The sequence below is a fragment of the Amia ocellicauda genome, chromosome 23 (assembly GCF_036373705.1).
Source record: "Amia ocellicauda isolate fAmiCal2 chromosome 23, fAmiCal2.hap1, whole genome shotgun sequence".
NCBI lineage: Eukaryota > Metazoa > Chordata > Actinopteri > Amiiformes > Amiidae > Amia > Amia ocellicauda.
In genome coordinates this window covers 2575952-2598039 of record NC_089872.1, presented here as the reverse complement: position 1 = coordinate 2598039, position 22088 = coordinate 2575952, and the positions used below count along the sequence as shown (strand labels likewise).

At 37.9% G+C, this 22088-nt stretch overlaps 1 protein-coding gene across 1 annotated transcript in view; it reads left to right on the top strand.

Moving 5' to 3' along the window:
- sos1 (son of sevenless homolog 1 (Drosophila)) overlaps positions 1–22088 on the top strand; it is a 94614-nt gene that overhangs the window by 49752 nt on the left and 22774 nt on the right. Inside the window, exons 6-10 of the mRNA XM_066696506.1 lie at positions 3425–3568; positions 3883–3993; positions 5504–5602; positions 12950–13077; positions 14750–15408. Of these exons, the coding sequence (XP_066552603.1) occupies positions 3425–3568; positions 3883–3993; positions 5504–5602; positions 12950–13077; positions 14750–15408 (1141 nt within the window). The remainder of the gene's footprint in view (positions 1–3424; positions 3569–3882; positions 3994–5503; positions 5603–12949; positions 13078–14749; positions 15409–22088) is intronic.

Genomic DNA, 22088 nt, shown 5'->3' with positions numbered 1-22088 from the left:
GATCACAAAGCGTCTTTGCAGAGGTAGCTTGACCCTAAAGAATTAACAGAATTATAAACATGAAAAAAAAAAAAAAAAAAAAAACATGTAACTACATATAACCACATAATGAACCAACAACATGGATGTAAATGGGAACTGAAATGTGCCATATAACTTAGATGGAGCGAACTAATTCAAATGTTTATAATCAAAAACATGTCTAATCAATTTAATTAATAAAACCTTAACTTATTTTTATTCTTAATTTATTAATTATTATTTAAGATAATTATAAGATAATAGTCTTATGAAATGTATTTTATTTCCTCAAATTCTGGGTTGTCTGATATAATTTGTCTGGATTCTATGATTTAATACAAATATATTATTGAAAATGCAGTCAGATGAAATGTAAACCGAGGTTTACTAAATTAAAACATGGACAAAAAACTATATATTCCTTAAATAATGTTTAAATAAATTTTATTATTATTATTGTTGTTGTTATAACTTTAAGTAGGCGACATTGTATTGTACAATAGTAATATATTTCAGTCATTATTTCTTCAAGCTAAACCGAACTTTTATTTTGACAGGTTGTACTAAACAACTTTGAGTTTCAGTCAGAGTGTACTTGACGATGATTCTTTTAAATAAAATTATGAAATGCTCATTAAGTTTTCTCTCAGAGCAGCTCTGGATATGTTCATGTCCTCATATAGTGAGTGAGACTACAGACGCTTTAAACACCATGAGCATCACACGTACTTGAGTATGTACTACTAGACGAAACGGCGCTGCTCATTCACACAGACGCGCAGAATATAGATTTACAGTATATAGCAGTCTTTTTGCGCTGTATATTCATAGACATACGCATATCGCGATTTGATTCATTGCACAGCTATATTTTTTATTTATTCATCAATCTATATCTATCCATCTATAATCGCCCATTTTAAATGACATCTGCGTTATATTGTAAATTCCCTCTGCATCACGGAAATAATACGGCCTTAAGTTATAAACGGAACATACCTTTATCTGCACGGAGGGATGGTGTTCGCGAATATGGAAGAACATGTTCAACGTATTTGCTCCTTTTGCAGCCACTCTTCATCCACATTTCTTGCAAACTGGATATCCATCTTCAAGGACAGCCCCGCGTTCATTTTTCGGATACCAAAGGATTCCCATACTGCAGATTTTAACTTTGTTTTCGGTGGGGGATAGAGATTAGAATTAGCAGCCTCTGTCTCGGAGATTTTCTCTGCTGTACATGTATGGGTGGAGTCTAAGCAGTCAAGTGGAAAGAAGTTGCATATGCGCAGCAGCGCAGGTGAGATCTGTTTTTTTTTTTTTTTCCCCCAAAACCTTGGATAAGCAAATGTTCACGATATGATAATTGTACATGTCAATATCTGGATAAACCGTGATAAACATCGGGGTATACCGTTACAACCCTAGTCCCCACGTAGTCTCCTCTGTTCCAGTGTGAAAAGGTTCAGTTCCCTCAGTCTCTCAGTAGGACATTCCCTTCAGACCTGGAATAAGTCTGGTTGCTCTGCTCTGAACTGCCTCTAAAGCAGCAATATCCTTCTTGAAGTGTGGAGCCCAGAACTTTACACAGTATTCAAGATGAACTCTAACTAGCGCATTGTACAGTCTTCACATTACTTCCCTTGTTTTAAATTCTACACTTTTGACACTTTACCCTTACATTCTGTTTGCCTTTTTTTTTATTGCTTCCCCACATTGTTTGGATGGAGAAAGTGAGGAGTCCACATAGACTCCTAGGTCTTTCTCAGGCGTTACTTCATCTAGTTCTATTCCTCCCATAGTGTAATTATAGTGGACATTTTTGTTACCTGCATGTATTACCTTGCACTTGTCCACATTGAATTTCATTTGCCAGGTGTCAGCCCACAACTGAATATTATCTAAGTCCCTCTGAATAGCCTGTGCTGCCAAGATTGTATCTGCTGAGCCACATATTTTAGTATCATCTGCAAATTTGACAAGTTTGCTAATTATCCCAGAGTCCAGATCATTAATATAGATTAGAAAAAGCAAAGGCCCTAGTACTGATCCCTGTGGAACTCCACTAACAACCTCACTCCAGCTAGAAGCAACTCCTCTAATCAACACCCTCTGTTTCCTATACATCAGCCAGTTCATAATCCATCTACTTATGTTACCCTGAATGCCTACAGCTTCCAATTTGAAGATCAGTCTTTGGTGTGGAACCTTATCAAAAGCTTTCTGAAAATCTAAGTATATCATATCATATGTTTTCACATGATCTACAGCTGCAGTTGCGTGTTCAAAAAACTCAAATTAGTAAGACACGATCTGCCTCTTCTAAACCCATGTTTTCATTAAGATGTTCCTCTATTTTTTCCTCTATAAGTAATGCAGGTGAGACTGATTGGTCTGTAACTCCTGGCTCAGTTTTGTCCCCTTTCTTGTGGATTGGTATGACATTTGCCGTTTTCCAATCAGTTGGCACATCCCTGTTCTAAGTGTCAATTGTAATATTTTAGTTAGCAGCCTATAAATGATTTCATTAAGTACTTTTGGAAATATACCATCTGACTTAGGTGATTGGTTTGTTTTTAGTTATGCTAGTCCCTTTAGTACCTCCTCTGTCTTAGAGTTAACTGAATGTTAACCTGTGGCATGTTATCTGTTTTTTCTTTTGTAAAAACCTCTGTAAAATACTAATTGAACACATTTGCCACATATTGTTCATTTTCTATGATTCTTCCATTTTTAGCCTTTAGTGGTTTCACTTCCTCCTTTATTGACCTCTTGTTGTTATATTATTGAAAAAAGCTCTTGACATTATTTTTAGCTCCAAGAGCTGTTTCTTTCCATTTCCTTCTTTATTTTCCTGATCTCTCTTAACATCTCTTTGCAGTTCTATATATCCTTTGTATTTTGTTTCATCTCTATCCCTTTTGTATGCACTTTTTGTTTTTTGCATATTTCTGTTAAACCATTTTGGCCAATGTTTTTTGGTCCTCCGTGTGCTAAGTTTCTGTACAATTTCTCCTGAGCCTCTAGTAGTATATTTTTGAAATACAACCATTCATTTTCGACTGAATCTGTATCCAGTGCATCCTGACTGGTGCTCTGAAGAGTTAAGTTTTTAGGCAGATTGTTATTTTATCAGATAATATTAGGGATCCCCTCCAGTTAGGATGGAGCCCATCTCCTCTGTATAAGCCAGACCTTTCCCAAAAACAGTCCCAATTGTTAACAAAACCAATTTTATTGTATGCACACCAGTTGGCCAAACAGCTGTTTAGAGAGGACAGCCTGTTAAAGGCTTCATCCCCTCTGTGTAATGTTGGTAGAGGGCCAGAGACTATTAGATTCTGACAGTTTGTATAGTTTTATAAAGTTTATTTGCTAATTCCTCTTCCGATTCTCTTTTCAGGATGTGGAGAACATCTTTAGCCGAATTGTAGATATCCACGAGCTCACACTCAAGCTGCTGGGCCTGATTGAGGACACGGTGGAAATGACAGATGAGGGGAGTCCTCACCCTCTGGTAGGGAGCTGCTTTGAAGACCTGGCTGAGGTGAGAGATGGATTGTTCATTGTCATCTTAAACACCCATAATACAATGCTATTGTATAATACAGAGGCAAGCAACTCCAGTCCTTGGGTGCCAAAGGGGTTTCTGGTTTTCATTTCACCTCTTAAATGCTTGGTGAAGTAATTATTAGGATAAGAAGTTAAATCACTTCTTTATTCCAGGTCCTGATTAGATGCTGATTGCAAGGTATCTATAAAACCTAATGGAAACTGCCTTCGAAGACTCGAACTGCATGCCTCTGGTTAATGTAAATGTAATGTAATGCCATTCAGTCATAAATATTAAGACATTTTCAGGAGCTGGCTTTCGACCCATATGAATCATACGCGCAGGACATCCTTCGTCCAGGCTTCCACAACCACTTCCTCAGCCAGCTGTCCAAGCCAGGAGCTGCTCTGTACTTGCAGGTAGGCTCGAAAAAGAGCATGCAATAGGCCACAATCTCCTGAGAGAGTTTTGACATTTTTTCTTATCATTTTAACAATTCTCTATTTCATTTCATATTTCAAGCTATTTTGTTTCAATTTCAACTAAATTAGGAAACTAGGTGCATTTTGGTTTTAGCGTATTAATTTGTCAAATGTATAGGATTGGATGTGAAGTGTAAAATTTTGTGTCATACAGAAGAGAGCAGCATTATCTTCTGAAAATGTTAAGACTAATTTTGTTTGACCAACTGGCTCGGGGAGAAGATATAGATTACCTGCAGTACTATGATTTAGGACCTATATTGAGCCTATGCAATTAAAAGTCTATAAAGCTGAGGGGAAACCATTCTACATGTTTGCTAGAAACATTTAGAAAGTGTGCTTTTTTGTTGTAGAAATGACATGGATTCTACATTTTGGATCAACATGATCAAATGAGTTTTAATTTTGTAGAAGCAAATGTACATAATATAATTATTTTACAAATCAAAGTTGGTAAGCATGTGAAAAAGTGAATTGTTTCACATTTAATTTGACAGTAATTTAATTTCCTTGAATTACCTGATTCAATACTGTTACTATTCATGTATTTTGGGATATTTTAATTATGTTGAACTAACACTGTGTTTGGACAAATTGTATTTTGTATGTATTAACTTGAAGCTTGGTTTGTATTGTATACAGGTTCATGTTAAACAGCAACAGCACAATAAACTGCATACATTTCTATTGCATTGTATATCTGTTGGACTATAGTTTAGCCATACTATAAAATGTATTTTAATGATGGTACTGTAGAAAAAAATTTAGGTTCATTTGCTCAGTAATAATTGTAATTATTGCCTAATTGTAATGAATAATATAGATACAAATTCAAATTTTAATTGTTAATAATATAATTGTCTACCCATAAACATTTCATCAACATTCTCTACAAAATGTAGATTGCTCTCCTCTGTAAGTAGAAGCAAAAATGTACAAGCAACATTTAATTCTATATTTTCTAGTACTGGATTGCTGGAATAAAACAAAACAAGATCTGATTTACTTCAGATTGTTTTTCATCCATTCTGCTAGAATTACACTCGTATATAATGTAAATGTTTTATATAATTTTAAAGTGTGATTATATCGGCCCTATGTGATTTAATTGCAATGAATTATTGAAAATTGATATTAAGCGCGATTATAAATAATAATTTGACAGCCCAAATTTATTGTACAAATCATTATACACTATGTTTTAAAACAATATTTATTTGCATAATGCTTAATGTCATTAAATCTTTTAGTTGGTGAAGAAATAAATCAAGTATATATTTTTAAGTGCTTAAAAAGAAGAGACCAAAATTCATGAAAAACTGCTTTGGAATTCCTTGTTTTGTAAAACACATTTGTACAGATGTGTGATTTTCACTTTTTATTGGGCGGGGGTTATTGCTCTGGTCCTCATAGCCTTGTGTGGTGATTGTGTTCTCTCATCTCTTAGTCTATAGGTGAAGGTTTTAAAGAAGCTGTGCAGTATGTCCTGCCCAGGTTGCTTCTAACCCCTGTATACCACTGTCTGCACTACTTTGAGATTTTAAAGGTAAGTGCTGATAATCCCAATGACTTTGGTGTTGGATAGAATGCTGAGATGTTTTGTGGAGTAATGACATTTACTTGTGCTTTGAGTTAAGATTCCCATTGTTTTAGATTGGTGGTGGGAGCCCTGGTCTACAGATTGTTTTACATTGGTTATATCCTGGACACAATGGTTAATTGGTTCAATTCATCACATAAAAGTTTCATTAAGCTTTACCTTTACCTAATGTTGTTGACTGATAACCTACCAATCTAAGAAAGAAACTGGCTTGGAACCTTTATTGATCAGTCTACATAATCACATGCCAAAGTAGCTATTCATGGGATATCACCTGTTTTGCTTTTAAACATGCTCTAACAATTGGGAAGTAGTCAGACTGTAAAGACTTGTTGTTATTATGGTTTATTTATTTATTAAACTTTGGACTTGCTTTTTTTCTTTTGTACCCTACTAATTAAGAATTGACAATAGTTAATAAGCTTGTGTCCTCTACCACTCCTTTGAGCGGTACTGATGCTGGTCTTGTAAGATAACTCTGTGGGGCTTGCGTGTCTCCTGAACTGCATCAAGCTGCTCCTTCCAGACCACTGCTGACACACTAATTAACCGCAGGGGAGGCTTTGAGGCTTTTTGTCACCTTGCCACACAGCTCATTGGTGAGGTCTGCTTAGTCTGTGTTTAAAAAAAACTAAACGCATACACCCAAATATACCTCAAACCATTTTAACAACCAAATTGGCGGGTGGCCCTGTGAAGCACCTCAGTCATCCACCCCGAAACCTCTCTTCTCTAACCTCACTGTAGCACAACACTGCATGGCAGTTGCTTATAATCTGAAAGTCCTTCAGCCCACACACTCCTTCTCCTTATCAAAGCTGTAAGCCACTGAGGCACTCAGTGTCTTGCCTTTGTATTTTTATTGATATTTTGTTTTTATATATATGTAGTGTGTGTATATACGTGTGTGTGTGTGTATATATATATATGTGCCACACAGTAATACTCTAATAAATACTAGCCATTGATATTAGAGTATAACAATGCTGAATGGGAATGGAATGCTGAATGGGAACGGCTTGTAACTCTGCAGTTCCTGAGCGGATACTGTACTGTACTCTCGTGATGTAATATCTTGTGTGATTCGCCTTTATAATTTAACACTTGAAGTGCTGAGCTGGTCAGTTTGACCAATTTTTAATTTGAATTATTTTGTGTTCTTGAAGACACTGTGTATACCCGTTCTTGACTTTTCCTAAATATATGTATTAAATAGGCTTACTGCGTTTAAGCTGCATAAATGCAAATCAAGTTCAAGTTGCAGTCTCTACCTCACCTGTCTACATGTGCTTGAAAAACACACGCATTGTATAGCATTTCAAGTGTCTTCTTACAACTGTAGTCAGATTGAGTGGACACAGTGATTAACCTGCAAATAAACACTTGTTTAATTCACTTGTTTTGAACTTCACTCAATTATCATAAGTGGCTACGATTTATCCATTTAAAAAAATGTAGAGACTTCTAGGCACTTCTATGATCTATTATTATTATTATTATTATTATTATTAAATTGGTAGACACCAGTGCTAAGGTCACATGCTTTGGAGAAGCATAACAAAGAACAATACAATATTCAAAGAGTTACACTGCACAAACAGTACAGTACAGTACAGTAAGTCTGTCTGACTTAGAGGTTGTTCTAAGTCGTATAACTGTTTCGGAATTGTAGGAAAAGGGTCTCTTTAACACAGTCAGTGCATTTTTGACCATCATAATGAGTAAAGGAAAACAACGTCAAGGCGTACCTTCAGATTTTAAAATTAGATGTTCAGGCTGCTCAGTTGCATCTTATAATTAAAAGTCTCTTGTTTACATTTCACAGAATTAGCACGTACGCGTGACTTGCTATGGGTGCATACTCCAAACACCTGCTTTAATTACCTAGGGAAGAGGGGTTTATTTAATTACCACCAGTGTGCGTTTGTTTTTGTACAAATGTATAGTCTTTGCTCCTTATCAGTGTGGATGGAGATACCTACCTCTTCAGTGAATGTTCTCCTTATGGGTTTCATTTGCGTATTAAGTACCACAGATGGGTTGCCAGGGTTACCACTAGCAGGCTTCTGATGTTCAGAGTGGCCTGTAGTAGTATAGTGCTGTAATATGACGAGCAAAGCAGCAGGTCCAGCTATCTGGCACACCTTCCATCAGCACTTGAACAAAGCAACCACAGAGGGGCTGATAACAGCTGCCTCACTGGAACCCTAGCCCTCACAGGTGCCTCACTGTCTGCTGCCAAGGTAATATGTATATGAATATTAGGTGTGCTTATTGCATTTAGTTTCTTTTTGTTGGTTTTGTTTTTTGTTTGTTTTTCTTTTTTTCTTTGCCTTTTTCCATTTTTGTTATTGTTGTTCCTTGTGATTCTGTCTATGCTATCAATTTGCATGTAGAAGTTCATTTTTTTTTATTATTTTTTTTTTTTTATAGGCCTTTATAATATATGTAGTATTTCACAGAATAACTAAATGTACGTATGGGACTGACACAGGAGCTTTTACTCCCAGTGAATACACAGCATTTGTGTATATAGCTGGAGAATGTTTGGGACAGTAATTGACTCGTAATGGTCCAAAGGTTCTACTTTGTCCCTGTGTGTAAAGAGGTTCTGATCTGGTGTTTGTGAGTTAGGCTTTCTTCTGTAATGCAGATCTCAGTTCCCTTCCAAAGAGATGTTGCTTGTTTAATAATTATCGTTAATGTGACTTTATGGGGATCAGTGCCCTCGTTGTAAGTCACAAGAATGCAGCCATGTGACTGAGTCTTAGTGTCAGATATTCTTGTACGTGTACAATGTGGAATATAAGCCTCTTTTCGGGGGGAAGGAAAGCTGAAATGCCTGGAATGAGACCTTTCCTGGGGAAGGAGCCAAATTTAAGTGATGTTTTTATGCATGTATAACACAAGTATTTATTGCACAATTACTTCGGAATGATCAGGTATTCCCCTTCCATTTGTCTGATAACTGCTCTGATAGCAGCTTTGACATGAAAACCACATCTCAATTTCTTGAAGTAGTGTTTCTAGTATTTGACAAAAGGCAAGCAAAAGGCAGAAACAGCAAATACTAACTCAGATAAAAGGAAAATGATGACAAAAATAGTTTTTATTGTGTTGCTCCCTTTCCCGTAGCCCTCGTCTGTAACCCTACATCTTGACAGCACTTAGCTTTCACCATTCCAGGATGTAGGAAGTCTCTTACTGTACTTGTGTAAATTGGAATTTGTAAAATGTATTATTTTGAATTGCTATGTTTTAGCTCAGTTGAATTTGTAATGATTGATGCCTTGTACTTCTCTGTATTTTGGCACTTATGTTGTAAGTCGCCCTGGATAAGGGCATCTGCCAAGAAATAAATGGGAATGGGAATGGGCTACAAGAGCATCGGCAAGCAGCTTGATGAGAAGGTGACAACAGTTGGTGCGATTTATTCGCAAAAGGAAGAAACGCAAAATAACTGTCAGTCTCCCTCGATCTGGGGCTCCATGCAAGATTTCACCTCGTGGAGTTTCAATGATCATGAGAACGGTGAGGAATCAGCCCAGAACTACACAGGAGGATCTTGTTAATGATCTCAAGGCAGCTGGGACCATAGTCACCAAGAAAACAATTGGTAACGCACTACGCCGTGAAGGACTGGAATCCTGCAGCGCCCGCAAGGTCCCCCTGCTCAAGAAAGCACATGTACAGGCCCGTTTGAAGTTTGCCAATGAACATCAGAATGATTCAGAGGAGAACTGGGTGAAAGTGTTGTGGTCAGATGAGACCAAAATCGAGCTTTTTGGCATCAGCTCAACTCGCCGTGTTTGGAGGAGGATGAATGACCCCAAGAACACCATCCCCACCGTCAAACATCGAGGTGGAAACATTATGCTTTGGGGGTGTTTTTCTGCTAAGGGGACAGGACAACTGCACCGCATCAAAGGGACGATAGACGGGGCCATGTACCATCAAATCTTGGGTGAGAACCTCCTTCCCTCAGCCAGGGCATTAAAAATGGGTCGTGGATGGGTATTCCAGCATGACAATGACCCAAAATACACAGCCAAGGCAACAAAGGAGTGGCTCAAGAAGAAGCACATGAAGGTCCTGGAGTGGCCTATCCAGTCTCCAGACCTTAATCCCATCGAAAATCTGTGGAGGGAGCGAGTTGTCAAACGTCAGCCTCGAAACCTTAATGACTTGGAGAGGATCTGCAAAGAGGAGTGGGACAAAATCCCTCCTGAGATGTGTGCAAACCTTGTGGCCAACTACAAGAAACGTCTGACCTCTGTGATTGCCAACAAGGGTTTTGCCACCAAGTACTAAGTCGAAGGGGTCAAATACTTATTTCCCTCATTAACATGCAAATCAATTTATAACTTTTTTGAAATGCGTTTTTCTGGATTTTTTTGTTGTTGTTCTGTCTCTCACTGTTAAAATACACCTACCATTAAAATTATAGACTGATCATTTCTTTGTCAGTGGGCAAACGTACAAAATCAGGAGGGGATCAAATACTTTTTTCCCCTCACTGTGTGTGTGTGTGTGTGTGTGTGTGTGTATATGTGTATGTATATATATATATATATATATAAAGAACATAAGAAAGTTTACAAACGAGAGGGGGCCATTTGACCCATCGTGCTCGTTTGGTGTTCATTAATATCTAAGTGATCCAAGGATCCTATCCAGACTATTTTTAAATGTTCCCAAACTTTCAGCTTCAACCACATCGCTGGGTAGTTTATTCCAGATTGTGACTACTTTCTGTGTAAAGAAGTGTCTCCTGCTTTCCATCTTGAATGCCTTGAAGCCCAATTTCCATTTGTGTCCCCGGGTGCATGTGTCCCTGCTGATCTGGAAAAGTTCCTCTGGTTTGATGTGGTCGATGCCTTTCATGATTTTGAAGACTTGGATCAAGTCCCCACGTAGTCTCCTCTGTTCCAGGGTGAAAAGGTTCAGTTCCCTCAGTCTCTCCAAGTAGGACTTTCCCTTCAGACCTGGAATAAGTCTGGTTGCTCTCCTCTGAACTTCCTCTAAAGCAGCAATATCCTTCTTGAAGTGTGGTGCCCAGAACTGTACACAGTATTCCAGATGAGGTCTAACTAGCGCATTGTACAGTCTTAACATTACTTCCCTTGTTTTAAATTCTACACTTTTGACAATATACCCTAGCATTCTGTTTGCCTTTTTTATTGCTTCCCCACATTGCTTGGATGGAGAAAGTGAGGAGTCCACATAGACTCCTAGGTCTTTCTCATGCATAACTTCATCTAGATCTGTACCTCCCATAGTGTAATTATAGTGGACATTTTTGTTACCTGCATGTATTACCTTGCACTTGTCCACATTGAATTTCATTTGCCAGGTGTCAGCCCACAACTGAATATTATATTAAGTCCCTCTGAATAGCCTGTGCTGCCAAGATTGTATCTGCTGAGCCACCTATTTTTGAATCATCTGCAAATTTGACAAGTTTGCTAACTATCCCAGAGTCCAGATCATTAATATAGATTAGAAAAAGCAAAGGCCCTAGTACTGATCCCTGTGGAACTCCACTAACAACCTCACTCCAGTTAGAAGTGACTCCTCTAATCGACACCCTCTGTTTCCTATACATCAACCAGTTCATAATCCATCTACTTATGTTACCCTGAATGCCTACAGCTTCCAATTTGAGGATCAGTCTTTGGTGTGGAACCTTATCAAAAGCTTTTTGGAAATCGAAGTATATCATATCATATGCTTTCACGTGATCTACAGCTGCAGTTGCATGTTCAAAAAATTCTAATAAATTAGTAAGACATGATCTGCCTCGTCTAAACCCATGTTGACTATCTCCAAGAATATGGTTTTCATTAAGATGCTCCTCTATTTTCTGTCTAATCATTTTTTCCAACATTTTACAGGTGATGCAGGTGAGACTGATTGGTCTGTAATTTCCTGGCTCAGTTTTGTCCCCTTTCTTGTGGATTGGTATGACATTTGCTGTCTTCCAGTCAGTTGGCACATCCCCTGTTCTAAGTGTCATTTGGAATAATCGAGTTAGCGGCCTATAAATAATTTCCCTCATTTCTTTATGTACTGTTGGAAATATCCCATCTGGCCCAGGTGATTTGTTTGTTTTTAATTCTGCTAGTCCCTCCTCCTCATTTATCCTGATCTCTCTTAGGGTTTGACTGGACTGATTGTCAACCTGTGGCATGTCATCTGTTTTTTCTTTTGTAAAAACCTCTGTGAAATAGTCATTTAGAATATTTGCCACATCTTGTTCGTTTTCCAAGATACCTACATTTTTGTTGTTGTAATATTGAAAAAAGCTCTTTGCATTGGTTTTAGCTCCAAGAGCTATGTTTCTTTCTATTTCCTTCTTTGCTTTCCTGATCCCTTTCTTAAGATCTCTTTGCAGCTCAACATATTCTATGTATTTTGTTTCGTCACCATCCCTTTTGTATACGCTATACAACATTTTATTTATCTTTATATATTTTTTGCATACCTCTATTAAACCATTTTGGCCAGTGTTTTTTGTTCCTCAATTTGCTAAGTTTTGGTACAAATTGCTCCTGAGCCTCAAGTATTATATTCTTAAAATATACCCATCCATTTTCAACTAACTCTGTATCCAGTGTGCTATATACATGTGTGTGTGTGTGTGTGTGTGTGTGTGTATATATATATATATAATGTATGTACATATATTCGTGTGTGTATATATGTATATGTACATATATACGTGTATATATATATATGTATATGTTTATGTATATGTGTGTATATATGTATGTGTATATATATATATGCGTGTATATATATGTATGTGTATATATATAAAAATGTTAAACGTTAGTACACGTACTATTGTTTTTCCTTGATGACCTCATGAGGTGTTCATTTAGAAAACAAAATTTAAGAAGCCATTGTGTAAATAGATTAGGATTTGTAACAAAATGGTTTCTATAGATTTTTATACAGTATCCTAATGTGAAAAAACAAGCAAACAAAAAAAAAGTATTTAAGTGGTTCTTTTAAATCCAGCCTGTTCAAAAAAAAGGCAGAAATGTTCCCTCCTGTTCTTAAACCTCTCTTTCTCTCTCTCTCTCTCTCTCTCTCTCTCTCAATAGTATCTCTACAACCCAGTTGGCTTCCAGGAGAAGTGATTAGTTGCAAGAGCGAGCTAGTACATTTTTTGTGTGTGCTGCTAATCCTCTTCATGAGGAAGGCCTTAATGTGACCTTGTTGTCACCTCCTCCTGGAACTCGCCTCATTCCCCCTAGCCCTCCTTCAACTCAGTCTGTTTCCCCACAGCAATTAGAGGAGAAGAGCGAAGATGAGGAGGACAAGGAGTGTCTGAAACAGGCCATCACCGCTCTGCTTAACCTGCAGAGCAGCATGGAGAGGATCTGCTCCAAGAGTCTGGCCAAGAGGAGACTGAGGTAGGAGCCATGGCCTTATCTTCCTGTCTTTGCCCTCCGACACACTCTGCCCCTCCTCCCTCACTCTAACCTCCTCTTGAATGTGGGCCCCATTGTCCAGCAGGCCCAGTCCAGTGCTTGGCCTCTCTTCCTAAAATAAAGGAGGGAGGAAGGAGATGGAGGGTGGAGGTTTGGGGGGGGATTGACTGTTTTTTGGCCGTCCTTCTATGTTGTTGAAAGGAAGTTACGTCATTATGTGGACTGGTGGGGTTGGTTTTATTGTTCAATTAACTGTAACACCCTCACTCCTGTTATTATTGAATTGGAGACCTGCTTCTCTTTTCTTTCTCTAGCTTTTCTCAAAGTTTTCCTTTTTACTTACTTTGTGTTGACTCACAAGGAGGAAGAAAAACATCAGCTATGAGGATGTAGGGTATTACAGTTTCATTTTGCTGGGTTTTGTAGTTTTATTTTTGTATTTTTTATTACTTTTATGGGGAAAGGATGGATTATCATACGGTATGTTTTAGTTTCTACGTGGGGTGGGGTAGGGGGTTGATTGTTAGTACTTGTTTAGCAGGAGACAACTTAGTGAATTGGTAAAGTAAGTTATATACTTATAGGCTGTTTTCACTTTCTGTTAATTGTTTAGAAGGGTATATTTTGGGGGTATATTTTGCTGTAGTATTGAGTCCAGTGAGAATGCAGTGTGACCATAACATGGGTCTTCTTTTAGGAGTACATTGAGAGGATCTTTTTTAGTTTATCTTCCATTGAACATGATTTTTTTATAGTGCTGAAAGAAACCGTTTGTAGTGTACATGGGTTGGAGTTGGGTTCATTATTTAAAATTGGGAAAAACAGAAAAGGGGGTTCTAGTATTCTTGGTGGATTTGTTATATATTATTTAAATTCAGTGTTATTTGGAGGAAAATGTACTAGCTTTGAAAGGCAGCATTGTATTAATATATTTGGTATTTTATGAGTATTGCATTGTTTAGAAATATTCCATGTTTAAGATTCAATTTTCAGTTCAGCTGTGTTACTAACTTGGTATAGTGGAATCAAAAGGAGAAAAATAAGTTTTTGCCCTAGTTTGGCCTCCCTTGTAACTTTGTTACAGCAGGGGAATTCTACGTGAAATTGAAGCCGTGCAGTAGTTCATTAGGTCGGTTGAACATATTAATCTGATGATGGGTGTGTTAAAGCAATGGCTTCCATTGTCTCAGTCATTTAGTGTTTGATTTTCTGTACATCCTGTAATGTGTGTTGTGTGGTTAATCTCTGTGGGTGCCTCTGCTTGGGTTGATGGGTGTACATAAGACACAAAGACACAAAGATTTCTTGTAAATGAGAGGAAATGTTGACGGGGCCATATCAGTTATATGAAACTTTGAAGTCCCTCAGTTAAACATTGTACCCTATAACTTTAACACAGAACTCCACTTCCTTTGTGTGCACTAGTGAGCTGTTAATGTCCAAAACAACTGCAGCAAATGACTACCCAGGAAACGCATACAATAAACACAAGGCATGAGGGTAAAAAGTAATAGGACAAAGGACAAATTTATCCTTTTATCCAATTATGTTTGTGCAGCTTTATTTAATTTTTTTTTTTTTTACTGATCGTTTTACCTGCTGCCAATTTATTGAACTCTATTATATCTATATTTTGAATCTGTCTCTGTTTCAGCGAGTCAGCCTGCCGCTTCTACAGCCAGCAGATGAAGGGCAAGCACCTGGCCATCAAGAAGATGAACGAGATACAGAAGAACATCGACGGCTGGGAGGGCAAGGACATCGGGCAGTGCTGCAACGAGTTCATCATGGAGGGCACGTTGACACGGGTGGGTGCAAAGCACGAACGCCACATCTTCCTGTTTGATGGGCTAATGATCTGCTGCAAGTCCAACCACGGCCAACCCCGCCTGCCAGGAGTCAGCACGGCTGAGTACCGGCTGAAGGAGAAGTTCTTCATGCGCAAGGTGCAGATCAATGACAAGGATGACAAGGAAGGCGAGTACCGGCATGCCTTTGAGATCATCCTGAAGGATGGCAACAGTGTGGTGTTTTCAGCCAAGTCAGCTGAGGAGAAGAACAGCTGGATGGCGGCGCTCATCTCTTTGCAGTACCGCTCCACACTGGAGCGCATGCTGGACCTCACAATGCTGCAGGAGGAGAAGGAGGAGCAGATGCGGCTGCCCCGGCCAGAAGTGTATCGTTTTGCCGAGCCTGACTCCGAGGAGAACGTGGTCTTTGAGGAGAATGTCCAATCCAAGGCTGGCATCCCCATCATCAAGGCTGGCACTGTGGTCAAGCTCATCGAGAGGCTCACCTACCACATGTATGCAGGTGAGCTGAGGCTGCACAGCCAGTGTGGGAGAAGGAGGGAATGAGGTGGGGGTTAAGGTGATAGGAGTCAGCTTGTTACTATTGTTATTCTACAGAATTGTTCTGATGGTGTGACCCCATCTAGGTTTGGTAGAGTGTTATTATGTAGATAGTTTGGGAGGGTGTAGATCAGTGGTGTGCCTAACCTGAGTGTTCAAATTTTAGCAGGGTCTGCCAATTTGGTACACATTGGGTAAAATCCTCCCAGAGGTCTGTATGTGTCCAATGGTCCTGGTATCCAGTCCCTTATGGTGTTAGCTATCCAGGTGTTCCCATGGGACAGTGACCAAATTACTGTGCACTGCCCAGGCGTGGTTTGGTGATCTTCAGTTCTTTGTACACCAGCAACTCACTGTGGCTTCTCGGGCACCAACAGGTGCAGTTTCTGTTGCATTAAATCCTTTTATTGATGTAATAGATTAACTGTGGGCATTCTGGGCTTGCTGTATGAAAAGACAATGCATGGATTTAATAAGACATTCAAATGATAATGATCCTAAAAAAAAAAAAAAAAAATGAATTGAAATGGATAGTAATTAAAAGAGAATGTGAAAGTGTTTCAAAAATAGGTTAAGAGCACCTGAACTTTATTTAATTTAACTACTCGATATTACTCCAAAATCAAATTATCTCCAATCATATTTTTTATCAATTGAATACAGGTCCATATAATTTTAAATAATTCAGACAGAGAAATCCAATGGCATCTCGCAAAGTGAAGGAACACCTGGAAATACATTAAACAAATTAAAGTGTAACAGTGTAAAGTATGCAATGCAGGCAACCTCTAAACCTGATATTTCATTCTGTAATATGGTCCTAGCCAACACAAGTTTACTTGAGTGAGAGTCAGTTTGGTCATTCACTCATACACTTCAACTGGCTATCAGTGACCATGTTAAAGTTGCCAGTACAAATTGCTTGGGTTGGTGCCTCTAGTAGACTTATGTCACTATTCACCACAATATCTACACAGGAATTTACACAGAAACGGCACCACCACCACATACCTGAACATCGACACTGTATTTAACAGATCATCCCTGGCAAACAATTTGAGGTATTCCCGGCATTGCTCCGAGGTGTGCCACAATGGCCTTGTGTGGCGTATCTGTAGTATCTATATCAGTGGTGTACCCTGTAAATAATACTGTGCTTTCTAAACATCTTAAACCTGCCAAATAAGTAAAGTAACAGAATTCAAGACATCTTGAGTGTCTTTATGGAGATGCATGGCTCCTGCCAACAGGATAAGTTGTCCATATTGCTTCAGCCTTGGACCCTGGATATCTTCTGACTCTCAATCCATCGATTAGGGTAGCACTGAGAGAGAAACTTAAAGACCTCTGTGAACAACCAGCTGTCAACACTGGAGCAAACATTCCAATTGTTTGTGATGAGTTTTACATTTTAGACTTTTAAAAGTATCATAAAAAAGTGTCCACATGGGCTTTCTATGGGTGCTTTGGTTTCCTAGCATATCCTAAAGACATGCTGCTTAGGTTGATTGGCTACTTTTCATTGCACTGTAGTCATGTGAGTGTGATGTGCGTGTGTATGTTCTGGTGTCCCGCCCAGGGTATGCCCTTACTTGTGCCCTGTGCCCGACAGGTTAGGCTCCAGCTCACTGTGACCCTCTACTGGATGGTGGATATTGACAATGAGTGAATTAATAAATGTGAAGAGACCTGACAGAACTTCATCTTTTGTTTTCCTGTTGAACAGGATTTTTTGATTTAGTTTTAATTTGAATTGCATCTTCAGGAAAAAAAATGTTGAATTGATCTTGAATTGCAGTCCTTCAGACGTCTTTTTGTTTGTTTTAGTATTTTTTGCATTAAAGCATCACACAATGAGGAAAATGTATCTGTGTTTTTAATGTTTTCACAAGAACATTCAAGATGTATTTAAACAGATATGCAAAGTCTTTTTAACAATGTATATATTGCAGTTTGCTGCATTTAGAATAAGTTGACAATGATTCCTAATGTGGTACATAAATAATACAATGTGTTCATGGTGGAAGGAATAGTTAACTGAACTGCAGTATGTGTTTGTTTATTGTATGGTACGCAGTGGTATTGGCAAAAGTGTAATGTGCAAGATTTACACGTATTGCCCCAGGGGCATTAAAGCATTATAATCATTTAGTAATATTTGTAAACCAAATGTAGTAGTATTGTGTGGTGTCAGGTTTGAGTACTCCAATACTTTTTTTTTTCGACAGTGTTCTAGTCCAAATGTCCGTTACCAAAATATGTACAAACTACATAAGATACATGCATAAGAATGAAGAACAAAGGATGTCATTGTTTTCTGAAAAAGAAAAATGGAAAGATGAAAAGGTGTGCCTTGCTAAATGATTAAGATTAACAATACATTGAATATGTACTCTCAGATAAATGTATCTAACTACACCAAAATTGTTACCCCAGGCCAACTAAAGGACTCCTGAGAAATCTTGTCAACAGGGATCAATAGCATGTTTCCTCGATTGATAAGAAACAAAATGAGGGTAGAAGTGCAATTTTATACTCCTTTTGGGAAAAAAAATTAATTATCTTTCAATACAGTTTGTGTAATGAAAATCAAGACTAGACCAAAAAAATGTAATGGTCCCTTCATACCAATTAAGCAAAATGTTATTCAGACAGTTTGGAAAAGATCAATATTATTTTTTCATAATTAAAAACATGAAGGGATTATCCCTGTTTTACAGCTCAGACTGAATTTAGTGTAGTTTCCATTTACTCGAACTGGATATGAAATTTAGGAAAGTATTATCAAGAAAAAGCATAAGCATTTACTGTGTGTTAAGAACATGCCATTAAAGTGTCTCACCAAATGAAGGGGAAACCGACTTATTGGCCTGTTTGTTTACTGGTGGAAGCCATGTTGACTAAAATTGTAAATTGTAGACGGACATTGTGACAAACAATAAAATAACCTGTGTGCTGTTCTGAGAGGTAACATCAGAATATGCGGACATCTGGGTCCTATCTGGTTGTTTTTGCAGGTAGAACACAGCACTTGGTGAACGTGACAGGTTCAGAAACAGCCGTGTGTTTTTAATCTAATTTTATTTTCATGAAATATGCATTTCCTCCTGCTTTCCCTGGACCTTCGTCAGTGGTGTGCTATTTTAAGCTTTTGTGTAGCTCTGCAAATATTTGGAAAGCGACTGCACGTCAGCACCCAGAATATGACCGCGTGCCTTGCTTTGGTGTAATGTTAGTCCTGATAAACTCTCTGCTGATAAGACAAAGAAAAAAAAAAATCTCAATGTTTCTAGTCTTACATGTGTTTTGACTGGGTCACTGTGCACTGTATTTTCCATTAATAATGTTAACTGTCACTTTAATGTCAACTGATGTACATTGGATCTCCAAGTCAAAGCAGCTCTGTGCTTGGTGGAATGATTGCCTGTTAGACAATCAAGCAGAATTGAGACTTAGCTTAGCAAATGGCTTCACTGCGTAAAAAAAGCATCTCTGTTAAAACTGGCGAAGAAGCCATTGTTTATTTACGATAGACACGTACTTCACTGCTTTTAAATGGAATTCTGGAATAGGCACAGCCAAACAAATGTTTTATTTTATAGCAAATAAATACAAAATCATTTCTCTTAAAACATAACATTAAACATTGCTCTAAATATGATTTCAGAATTTGTTTAAATACATTTGAAATTAATCAAATGATTGTTGCACATGTCAGCTAATTTATTTGTGCTTAAACTAGACTAACAAATATAAATAGTTTTGATAATATTAAATGCTGTCAATGGTTTACATAACTTAAATATTGTAAGTGCTTGGCATTATGCCAGTGCTACTGTATGTAATGAAAGCATGGTCCCTTTGGAAACCAGTAACAAACAAAAACTAGAAAAGACAATGGTACAATGGAACAGGAATTATTGTGAAAGAAACATTTTTAAATTTTCAGCTTTATCATGAAGATTTACTTATGTAATCAGGAAAACACAGCATATAGACAGGTTGAGCTACAGTCCCAGGCCCCATTTCATAAAGAATTGCAATTGCAATTTGCTATGGAGCTACTTGCAAGCTCGCAGGGCCTTGTGATGCATGCATTTCATAAAACAAGTACCATTGCATGCACTCGTTTTTTGTGAACTGTGCCGGGAAAATCAGTGAGATGGCAATCAATTTTAAAGCAAATACAATGGCAGCAGGTAGCAAGACAAATCGGATTAAACAAATCTCAATAGAAAACAAAGTATTGTGTATATATATACAGCTGAAATGCTGTAAATAAGTAATACAAAACTTTGAAATAAAGCTGTTTATATAGCACATAAGCAACTTGTACTCACGAGCGTATAATATAAAAAAAAGAAAAGAGAGCGTCTTTTCACCATATCGGGTATATCCTGCTTTGTAAAACAAATAGTTAAACGTAATAAAACATAATGTTTCTAGATCAATTTGGCTTTTTTGGAATAGGTTATTTTGTAGTTATTGCCTGCACAGTTCTTGAAAAGAATGAAAACAATATGTCTGTTAGTCTGTTATTAGCAGACTTTTGTAAAGAATAAAAGCGTTGTTTGCTGCAATATATACGATTTAAAAAAAAAAAAAAAAAGAAAATCTATGCCATCCACTACAAAACACATTTAATTGGATATTTCCTCATCTAAAATTAATTGTTTACATACATTAATTATCTCCACTCAGCAACGGGTACTTTGCTATTAATTCTGCAAGAGTGTTTGTATGGTCTTTTAAATACTCTTTCCCTTATTTCTCTGCCAAATCATCAACAAGCTATTATGGTGAGCGCCATGCCATCTCCACTTGCAGTCTCACACTCACGATAGGCAAACTAGACATGTTTAACAACTTTTCCCATTATCAAAGGTGTTTGAGATTTACATAGACTGGACCTGTGCATGGCAGTCACATGTTGTGTGTACCTGTATTATGTTTACTACCCAAGATAGTTTGACATCCTTTTATATCTCAGTATTTACAAAAATGTCAAAAATCTGAATTCTAGATAACTAGCAGCAGGGTATAGAACAGTGTTCTCCAACCCTGGTCCTTTAGAGCACAAATCCACTTAATCTTATAGGTCACCTTAAATCACTAATATCTAAATATTGGGAACACATGGGAGTAATTAATCAATTAAGCAACTCAACCAAGGGATTTCTTGACTGAAGAGGCTGAAGGTGTTCAGTAAATTGTTCCAATGGTTTTTTTTTTCTTTTAATGACTGTATTTACCAAACTACTGGCTTCATTGTTTTAAATAAAATACTTTCAGGTGTTTACAAATTGGTGATAGATGGGGGACCTCCAAAACCTGCTGGATAGGGGCTCTCCAAGACCAGCTTTGGAGACCACTGGTATAGAAAAATTAATCTATTATCAAGCATCAGATGAGGTTTAGTATTATATTGATATTCTTTGCCTTTTGTGATGTCAAACTAAATTAAATCCTTAAACATTTGTAATATACACACCACCCCCTCGTTATATCACTGGTGTTGGGGTCCCATATAAAACCAAATGTATCAATGGCTGCGATATATGACGACACAAAGACAATAGTCACACATACTTCTCCACCAACTTCAGTTTTATTGCAGGCCTCATATTATAAACAGGGCAGCAATACATCTACAAACACAAAGACCATATACAGTAGAGTAGGGCAAATGGTAAAAGTAACAAATTGCACCTCCTACACTACAAGAAGCAGTAGCCTATGTACTGTATCTTACAACAAAAATATGGTTGAATTATATCCAGGGAGCCAACCCCTCAACTGCTACTGTTTGAATCAGTGGTGTAGTGAGAGATTATGTAACAAGTGTTTGGGTGGTTTTATTTTAAATTTTTTAGTTAAACATGGCTAACTTAAAATTGCCTCACCTTCACCTTGTCAAGGCCTAACCTTGAGGTTCAATTTTCATGCTTAGCGCTTTTGCATCAAACTCCTGAATTATGTTGAATATATAATACTTTTTAAAAACATTCTCAGTTACTCACAGATTCCTAATAAGTGAAGGGAAGCAGCCCTTTTCAGGAAAATGAATTGTGAGGTTATTTTAATTGTAGGGGAAAAAGGTGTTTCCTGTCCTAAACAAACTAGGACTTCTCACCCCCCCCCCCCCCCCCCGAATCCTTGTAGTCAGAGAAAACAAAGTAACTCCGAGTTACTCTTCTAGGCTAATCTTGAGTGGGGAAAAAAAAAAACATGCACAAAAAAAAAGGAAAGTTGCAAAGCTAGTTTTGCTTGACTGAGGTGCATTTGCTCTAAGTGAGCAAGTGGTTGGACAGAACAGGATAGACCTTATCGGTTTTTATGGAAAAAAAAAAAAAAAAAAAATTAAACAAAAACTCCCAAACAACACAGTGCCCCCCTCCTGCTTAATTGTACATCAGACAGTTCAATTCTATTTTGGTGCCCTGTGATGTGACCGAGCCAGGTCTGTGCGTCAGCACGGTGGCGGTTTCCTCTCTGACACAGTTCCAGGCCAATTGTTTGGTAAATCCGCACTGAACTCCCTATTGTTCCAAGGCGGCCCCACTGAAAGGCCTGCTGGCGATTTATCATGTGAAGAAAAACACACTGCCCTCCCCCCCACCTCGCGCTTCTGCCCTTGGCTTG